The sequence below is a fragment of the Cariama cristata genome, unplaced genomic scaffold, assembly GCF_000690535.1.
Source record: "Cariama cristata isolate BGI_N322 unplaced genomic scaffold, ASM69053v1 scaffold10090, whole genome shotgun sequence".
In the NCBI taxonomy this organism is placed as follows: Eukaryota; Metazoa; Chordata; class Aves; order Cariamiformes; family Cariamidae; genus Cariama; species Cariama cristata.
In genome coordinates this window covers 267-10,130 of record NW_009595251.1, presented here as the reverse complement: position 1 = coordinate 10,130, position 9,864 = coordinate 267, and the positions used below count along the sequence as shown (strand labels likewise).

Genomic DNA, 9,864 nt, shown 5'->3' with positions numbered 1-9,864 from the left:
TCTTTCACTAGCATCAATACTACATGCTTATTCTTTCCACGTTCTTCTTCAAGACGAGCGGATAGCTTTTTGTGCTCCAGCTCAAGACTCTGCAACTGAGATTTTTCCATTTCTAACTGTAAGAAAGCACAGAGAAAAATTCTCATTAACAAGATGGAGACTTCAACAGAACCTAGTATTAACCTGACATTGATATTTTAACCTTTGAGAGAACGCCTAAAATGAACCTGTCTGCCCCAGGAAAGTGATTTGTGATATCTAACACAAGCGCCTATAATCTTACACAAGCAAAAGAAAGAGACAGGCATCTCTGAAGAGCAATTCAGAAACTAAGCCCATCCACATTCCTCTGTTGACAACACAGAGACTCCCCAAAGTGATTCAACGTTTGTGATTCCCAAGCGAGAAGCTACCTGTTCTCCAGAAATTAGACATAAGACATCACAGAAAGTCCTCTTCTCAGTAAAGGAACCAGACACAAGCAAGAGATGAGCTTTGCAAGAAAACGTTGAGCCCAGAAATGAAAGGTTTAGGATTTACATCTTCCTCAGACTGAAGGAGATTAGGGTTGAAATACAGAGTCTATCATGCCCATAACAGGTGTCTTATATCTCGTTTTAGCATTTATAAATAAGACATTAATTTCTGACACCAACTTTGGCAAAGGCACGAGTATCTTCCTGTACTTACTAAAAGCAGAAGGTCTCACTGACATCAGTGATGTACAAACTATGTTATAAGCTAGCATCAGAAAACTACCTACTACGTGTAGATAATGGCTAAGAATAATTTTTCCCCTCATTCATATAGTCACCACCTCTAATTCATCTTGTCTGCTGATTATGCTTTTATTCAAAGACTTTGTTCTAGAAAAGCACTGGAAAAATATGTTAATGCACCATTTTATAAAATACCTACCAGTAATAATGCAACCCAAATTACTTTGTATTTTCCCAAGCAAACTTTTACACAAGCTAAACAACAACAACAAAAAAATTGATTTCTTTCTTCCTGCTCCTCCCTTCACATACTGATGCAGCAGCTTCATATATGGCTTATCTGAATGAATGATTAAAAAAACAAACAAACAAAACCCAAGAAACTGCTGAGCATTCCTTCTCCTATACTCTTGCTATTGGTTTAGCCTTGTCAGTTCTGCTTCATATTTACATACAGATCAATACAGAAATAACAATTCAGAACTGTACCACTAAGGTGCATTTTCTAAGTGGGCATTTTTTCTGGAAAAATAATTTCAGGTACCTATGAAAAAAAAAAAATCAAGTGTTCACAAACATGAATGGTTAATTTTGACTGCAACAGGAAACAGTTTCATGCTTCTACAATACAAGAACATTTCACAATGCTCAAAAAATCTAAGGAAAGCTTTGGCAAATAGTACATTTAAGATCTTACTTGCAAAAAATCTAAGGAAAGCTTTGGCAAATAGCAGTACATTTAAGATCTTACTTGTAATAAATGTTTCACTTCAATAGATGAAGGAAGAAATCATAGATTATGGATTCAGATTATACTGTCATGGTAAAAATGATACTAATCTCAGAGTTTAAGACAATACTGTGTCGTGAATATATTTACTTTAAACTGTAATGTGGGAAACAAGATGACCTAGGGGATTGGTAACGGCTATGGAATATCTCCTTTCTCAATCAATGCTTAAAATATTGTCTTGGTTGCTAGATGAAAACAAACAGACACACAAACAAAAAAACCAAACCCAGGCATTACAACATAATAGCTTTTCAGAAGCCTGTTGCTACAGCACACAATTCCCTGTCCTCTCCAACAGAGGACAAAATTTCTCAGCTCTGGAAGCTTTTTCCGCATCACTATAGATGTGTCTACAATTAATTTTTAACTAAACTGCATTTAAACAAAAGCTAATATAAATACTATTTTAAAATAACAGTTTTGTTACTCTCCAGTTATACCATAGAGTAGAGCCGAAACTCTTGCCATCAAAAGATAAGTACAAGAGGGAGAGAGTCTGCAGTTGTAATAGAAATAAATCCCACCTGCTATAGCTCATTGTCCCCAGGATAATTTTTTCCTACATGGTAAGCAGAATTCAAACACAAGAAAACGCTTAAAAAGGAAGGGAAGTAAAATGACATAGAGAGAGTGAACAATAAATCCTGCATGAATTTACACCTATGGATGGACGTGTGTTTCAGGCTCCCAACATTTCTAATCGCGTGACCTGACTGTAAATTTCTCTGTCCTCTTCTACAGAAGAATGGGAAAAAGCATAAAGAGGTGATGGCAATATTGATGTGATGTATATTACAGTAATAGTAAAATTTCTTCCTGAAATCATCATAGTATTATCATAAGAAACAGTGAACTAAGAGGAAGAAATCCCTATGGGAAATTATACCTACATTTTAAATATCATCTTGGCTTCAAATACCTCAAAACCTGTTTAGCAGTGGAGGGGCTCCACAGGCATTTTAGAGCTTCATCCCAGGTTAACCAATATGCTCTGTACAGTGCATTTCACAAAACCAAGTCTCCTCTTTCTTAAAAACAGTGTTAAATATATAAAAAATAAGGTATGGCATTATCAGCCGTTGCTAAACAAACAACATCAGCAACAACACCTCTTCAGTTATGTTAATGACAGTACAGCAGCAAATTAAATTAACAAGCTATTATGATGACATTGTATTTAGGAACGGTCTTATTCACAGTTCTTCACATGCAGAAAAATCATTATTTTTTTCCTCAAGTATTTCATTTTTTTCAAAGCATCCAACAGCATTTGGAAGCTTCACAAGCATTTCAAAGCAAGTGAAGCATCCAACGGTAACAGTGGAGCATCGAACAGTTTCTTTTTTGTTAAAACAGACTAAAAAATAATGAGCAACATATACGATTTTTAAAGCTTGGAAATCCAATAAGATCACAGTGAAAATGTTTTTGTCAAGATTTTCTATGCTTTATTATTCCTCCATTTTGCTTTCAGACAAGGGACTGGTTCTACAAATTAACTGTTGCGAAAGTATATTACTTTCAAATAATTACAAGCAGATTTTAACATATAACTGGGATGAAATCGACTTACCATACTATTATAGTATCTTCTTTGTAAGCATTGCATATAAATGAAGAATCCCTAATATACATAAAAAACAATAAACATATATAAATCCTCTATTTGATTTCATATTGACAAGAGCAGCATTAGTTTCTCATTTTACACTGTCTGCTATGTCTCTCTCTCCCCCTTGCCCTTGTTTTGGCTGCATCACCTTGAATAGGAAAAATCTCTGAATATTTACACTGCATTTTTTCCTTTAGATGACAGATTTGGAACTAACTGTAATTATTTATAAGTTTATGAACTAACTACGACCTGATTTTTGCAAAGTGTACTATATTCATACACTAAATCATATGAGTAATGTAAATATCTGGAAATGTGTCCAAGAAGGATTTGAAAAGGGGTAAAAAAGGATACTGAGAAAAGTGACCGTGTCCCACAAAGAACTAACCAGTAAAGGCCCTTCAAAGGTGAGAGACAGAGTGCATGCCTTGCATGGAAAAGGTTGAGGGAGCTTGGCTTGCTTAGTCTAATGAAAAAAAGACTAAGGGGTGATCTAATAGCAACACATCACTCCTTTTGAAGGGCCCTTACAATGATGACAGAGTCAAATCTTCTTGGTAGTGGCAGGTGAGGAGCCATAACAAAAGGTTAACATGAAAAATTGCCCTTTAAGAGGCTTAGTCTTGGGAAAAAAGTTCTTCACAAGGATAGTAGCGCAGGAAGGCTGCAGTATTGCCATTGCTGGGGGTTTTCAGGACTCAGCGAGACAAATTCACAGATGAACAGATGTACTGCCAGTGATAATCTGCCTTAAGCACAAGGTTAGACTAAATCACATCAACGGGCCTCTTCCAAACATCGTGTCTGTCTCTCTTTGAGCGTGCACCCCAATACTAACTTCTCTGCAAACACTTGACAAATCAAGAACTGTCATTCTGATTATCCAGTTTTGAGTTCCCAGGAAACCTCAAAATTAATTTTGATAGCAGCTCCAGAAAAAGCATTCAAAGAGATGGAAGAGGATGGAGACTTGACACAAATCTGGGGATTAGGTGTCTGGTATATGGTAAGCCTATGACTGACAGTCATTTGTGCACCTCTTTCATTTTTCTACATTCTGGCACCTTGTTATGACTTGCTTTTTATGATCAAATAAAAATTTTATTCAAAGAATATTTTTATGGTCAGTATATTCACAGATAATAAGTCCCCAGGAATAAGAGTTCAGTCTGAGCCTGTTTAAAGTCCAGTAATATCAAGAGAAAATAAACACAGCTGTACACAGACTTCATTACTTAGTGTAAGAGGGAGACAGTGCACCAATTCCAAACACAAAGATAGAGGCATCAGACATTTAGAGAAGGAGGACCCACTCTTGGAGGGAAGAGGTGGAGCTGGCTCTCTATTTAGGTCATATTTGTCTAGGCTTAACTTTTTTTTTTTTAAAAAACATTGGGTCACCCTACTTTGTCGAACATTTCTAGAAATCCCTAAAAATACCTTCATTACCCTCTCCCACGGAGGGATTTGAGAGAAGACATAAAAATTTGGAACTAAGAGAAGATAAAACACTGAATGAATGGTTTGTGAATGAATAGAGATGGTTAAGAGACATGTGATCTGTTGCCACAAACCCAAGAAGTTTAAGAGGGTGCCCTGTCCAAACAGTATTTCTAATTGGCTTTAAAAGAGAAAGATGTAAGTTCTGTAGAATGTCATGCACGCAGCTGGTCAACACCATGCAGTTTGTTTTCAAATCCTGTGTTATTTAAATTTCCTATTTGTTACAAGGAGTAAAAACAGTAGAATCATAATGATGCACTTTCATAGCAACACATGTTTTTTTTAAGTGTAGTGCTTTAAAGTTTAGCTTGAAAGCTACAGACTTCAGAATTGAGTGTACTAGAGGTTTAGATACTTCTCAAGGTAAGAATCAAAGTACTTAAGATTTAAAGAAAAAAACCTCATGTATTCTTCTAGGAAACAAAAGACAAGAGCATCCTTTCCTGTACATGCAGACTTATACATACAGACTTTGGTACCTGGGCCAAAAAAAAGGACAACATTCTCAATATGTAAGCCCATCTTACATCCTTGTATCTTTCCATATACTAAAAGCCAGAGACAGATGAAGAATTTAGGTACAAGAAGAGACTTGTGGCCATGCACCGAAACAAGAAACTAAGCCACTTGTCCAAGTAGATGTGCCAGGTCTCTCCCAATATCATCCTTCAGTCAGAAAAAGCAAGCTTACTCGCTCTTTTCTATGCTGAGACAATCCCTTCCCCAAAATCTCAACTCATGTATAAAGCATATGAAAAAGAAAATTAAGAGTTCTCAAAAAGAAGTGTTAGGTAAATACAAGTAATAGTTCACTACACAGGCCATCATACTGTTTTAAAACTTACATATCATACATACAGTCTAGTATTATTCATTTTTTTGAATACGGTATCTGTTTTTCTGAAGTCTTAACAGAGCAGGGATGCTTAAACTAAATAAAATAACAGAGCTAAAATAATAAGAAAAGGTTTGCTGATTTAATTTAAGCATGCATTTCCAGTATACTTCCAGTACTTTGGTGTGTATACTATTCCAGTACTTTTGTGTGTATATTATTTCCCAAAAAGCAATTGCTACCAAAATCGATTTTATGTCAATTGTCTTAGCACTGTCTGTTGGTTTTTTTTAAACATCAATACCAAATTGTCACCAAAAAGCTATTTCACAGCTGCTGAAGACATTCTGTTCATCTTATAGCCAGTGAGGATGATTCAATGCCTAGCAAACATTTTGTTTCTACTTATTCAAAAATACCTGGTCTAGATTAGTCTATTATATTACTATTCCCATCTTTCCTCTCAGAAATCCCCCTCCAAGATATTCATATTTACCTATGCTTTAGGAAAGTATGGCTTACGTGTTAGTGAAATATCTGCAACCAACCAACCATCCACTTTCAAAACTACATTATTTTATCTTCAATATGAGACTTTTTTTGTAGCATACTTGTTCCAAAATAATTTTCTCTTTTTATTTTAGAAATGTTCTAAATACGCAGAACAGTATTTTTTAGAGTTACAATTTATTTTTACTGATTTATGAAACAGACACCTAATATAAAACGGAAATAAATTATTTATTTTATGCTATTTAGGTTAGAACAAAAATAGCAGTAGTTCCTCTAGGCTTCAACGGTGTTGGTTTAAAAATATACTGTGATGATGCTTTCTCAGCTCACGCTGAGCTATCCACTAATATACTGCATTGACTTGTACCAGTTATATTTCATTTATTCCACAAGTAGAGCTAAATTCACAGAACGAATGAGGTGCGCACACAGAATATCACCAGAAAATCAGCACCTCACTATACGTGAGAATTAGGTGATAACATTTTAACACTCGTAATGACAACCAAGTTAGACAAAGATGCAAACTAAAAAAATGGCATGAAAAAACAAATCAGGAGAGGGAAAAGGAAAAATAGTTGGTAGCAGGATACCTTCTTTTGTCTGTTTTCAGCAGCAGCCAACTGAGCTGACATTCTTTCTTGCATTTTCCTGCAGTGAGCCATAACAGCTTCTAAAATGGACAGAGGGTTCATGCATATTGGCTTCTTTTCTTTATCACCAGCACCTGCCTCAAAGTCTCTCTGAAGAGCCAGAAATGGGTCACTCAGATTAAATCTTCCATATCGCTCCTGGATAAAAACCTCTTTGCGCCGGGCCTAACAAAAAAAACCAAACAGACAAAGAAATAAAACTAAATGCATTCTTTGGAGTACATCCACACACAGAAAGAGCCCTAAACCATAGCAAAAGTTATGTTACTTACTGATGTTTTTAAAATATTTTCTTTTAGAGATTGTAAACAAATACCTAAAGAAATAGTCAGATATGTTGCACAGAGGTTTCATTCTAGTCAATACCATTCACTACGTAAAAAACCCCTTCCCCTTCTCAATACAACACAGAAATATCAATTTGGAGCAGTTTCAGAAGTACCACAAAAATAACTTCTTGTAAATTGGTCGATACACAGAGAAGAAAGGGAAAAAAAACATTCTAAAATAAAGTTTTCTATTTCTGTGTACTAAAATGATGCTAGTAAAAAGATATGAAAACATGCTTTGAGTGTTTACTGCAGTACCAAAATAAGTATTTTTCAAATAAAAAGATTGATAGTATGTTTACATATACAGAGATTTTAATAAGTAATAGCAGACAAGCAGAGAGCAAAAATACCACTAAGGCTTTTCTGAAATTAAGACATTTCTCATATCTCTGTTCAGGAGGAACTTCATGGTCATATGTTCCTCCACACTATTATTTTAAAACATAAATATATTTCCAAACTACAGTACAACACTTTATTGTTATAACAAAAAAATATTACACAATAATCACAGGTAGTTTTGCTTGACAAATTTTTGGTTCTTCAGCCCAACACAAAACCAAGATCAGTTTCAGAGAAGGTATTTTTATACATTTAATACACAGTACACATGAAGGCCACAGGTAAGTACTGACTTCTAACAGTCTTCATAGAAAATACTGTTCCAAAATCTCAGGCTTAGGACCCATTTAATTGACGGGGAGAAAAGAAAACCAACCCAAACAAAAAAAACAAAACAAAAAAACCAAACACACCAAAAAAACCCCACCAGAAAGATCCAATGATTTCTAAAATTTTCTTGTGGTGTCTTTGTGCTTGCACATATGACAAAAAGCAGAATGAAGAAAGCCAAATGATTATAACACAAATTTTGAAAGAAAATGAAGGCTTGTTACCTTAAAAACTAAAACAGTTGCCAAAGCAGCTCTTTAAAGAAGTATGTCTCAAAAAAATCAGAAAAAAAACCACACTGCAGAGAAACACCATCAGAAGGAGGAATCTCTCAAGAAATGGATAAAACATTTATCAGTGATTTGGTTCAAATACAGTTTTGAAGAATAAGCAAAAAAGAGGAAGAATAAGCCAATCTTGAGATACAAAAGAGGAGGAACAGGTCTAATGGTTACCGAATGGGTTAGCAGATCATTTGGAAAACTTGAAGTTAAAATTGTAACATATGAAAAGGTCACAAAAGATAACACACATCCCAAGGCATGAAAATCCAACAAGAATATAAGAACTATGTTAGAAAAAGCCATTGTGCAGCAGGAAAACTATGACATAGTTACCATCACAGAAACATGGTGGGACGTCTCACATAACTGGAGTGCTGCAGTGGATGGCTCTGAACTCTTCAGAAGGGATAGACAGGGAAGGAGAGGTGGTGGGGTGGCCCTGTATGGTAGAGAGTGTTTCCATTGAGCTTAACGATGGTGATGATAGTGGTGGTTTATGGGTAAGAATCAGAGGGAAGGCCAACAAGGCAGACGTCATGGTGGGAGACTGCTATAGACCACTCAACCACAATGAAGAGGTAGGTGAAATATTCTACAAGCAGCTGGGAGAAGTCTCACGATTGCTAGATCTTGTTCTCGTGGGGGACTTCAACCTAGCAGATGTCTGCTGGAAACACAATACAGCAGAGAGGAAACAATCTGGGAGGTTCCTGGAGCGTGTGAAAGAGACCTTCCTGACACAGCTGGTGAGGGAGACATCTAGGGAAGGCGCCCGCTGGACCTGCTGTTTGCCAACAGAGATGGACTTGTGGGTGATGTGATGGTTGGAGACCATCTTGGGCATAGTGATCACGAAATGACAGAGTTCTCGATCCTTGGAGGACTAAGGAGGAGGATCAGCAGAGCTGTTACCTTGGACTTCCTGAGGGCAGACTTTAGCCTGTTCAGGAGCCTGGTTGACAGAATTCCTTGGGAGGCAGTCCTGAAGGGGAAAGGTGTCCAGGAAGGCTGGGCATTCTTCAAGAAGGAAACCTTCAGGGTGCAGGAGCAGGCTATCCCCATGTGCCAAAAGACAAGCTGTCAGGGAAGAAGACCAGCTGGCTGAACAGAGAGCTTTGACTGGAACTCAGGAATAAAAAAGGAGAGTTTCTGACCTTTGGAAGAAGGGGCAGGCACTTTAGGAGGACTATAAGGATGTTGTGAGGCTATGCAGAGAGAAAATCAGAAGAGCCAAAGCCCAGCTAGAACTTAATCTGGCTACTGCCATAAAAGGCAATAAAAAATGTTTCTATAAATACATTAGTAACAAAAGCAGGGCTAAGGAGAATCTCCATCCTTTATTGGATGTGAAGGGAAACATAGTGACAAAGGATGAGGAAAAGGCTGAGGTACTTAATGCCTTCTTTGCCTCAAGTCTTTAGTAGCAAGACCAGTTCCCCAGGTACCCAGCTCCCTGAGCTAGAAGACAGGAAACAGAATGAAACCCCCATAATCCAAGGGGAAATGGTCAGTGACCTGCTACTCCACTTGGACACACACAAGTCTATGTGGTTGGATGAGATCTGCCCAAGGGTGCCGAGGGAGCTAGCAGAAGTGCCACTTTCCATCATTGCTGAGCAGTCCTGGCTAACGAGGGAGGTCCCAGTTGACCAGAGGTTAGCAATTGTGATGCCCATCTACAAAAAGGGCTAGAAGGAGGATCTGGGGAACTACAGGCCTGTCAGCCTGACCTCAGTGCCATGGAAGGGTATGGAGCAGATCATCTTGAGTGCCATCACGCAGCATGTACAGGATAACCCGGTGATCAGGCTTAGTTAGCATGGGTTTATGAAAAGCTGGTCCTGCTTAACTAACCTGATCTTCTATGACAAGCTGATCCCCTCACTGGATGAGAAAAAGGCTGTGGATGTTGTCTACCTAGACTTTAGTAAAGAATTTGCAACCC

At 37.3% G+C, this 9,864-nt stretch overlaps 1 protein-coding gene across 1 annotated transcript in view; it reads right to left on the bottom strand.

The window, feature by feature from the left end:
* The window catches only part of LOC104162617 (cortactin-binding protein 2-like), a gene marked incomplete at both ends in the record, with an annotated part of 33,552 nt that extends 26,756 nt beyond the window's left edge, over positions 1 to 6,796 (bottom strand). The window contains 3 exon segments of the mRNA XM_009701388.1: position 1; positions 3 to 116; positions 6,572 to 6,796. The exon segment at position 1 is cut by the window's left edge and continues 1,569 nt beyond it. Coding sequence (XP_009699690.1) covers position 1; positions 3 to 116; positions 6,572 to 6,796 — 340 coding nt within the window.
* Positions 6,797 to 9,864: the final 3,068 nt, after the last annotated feature.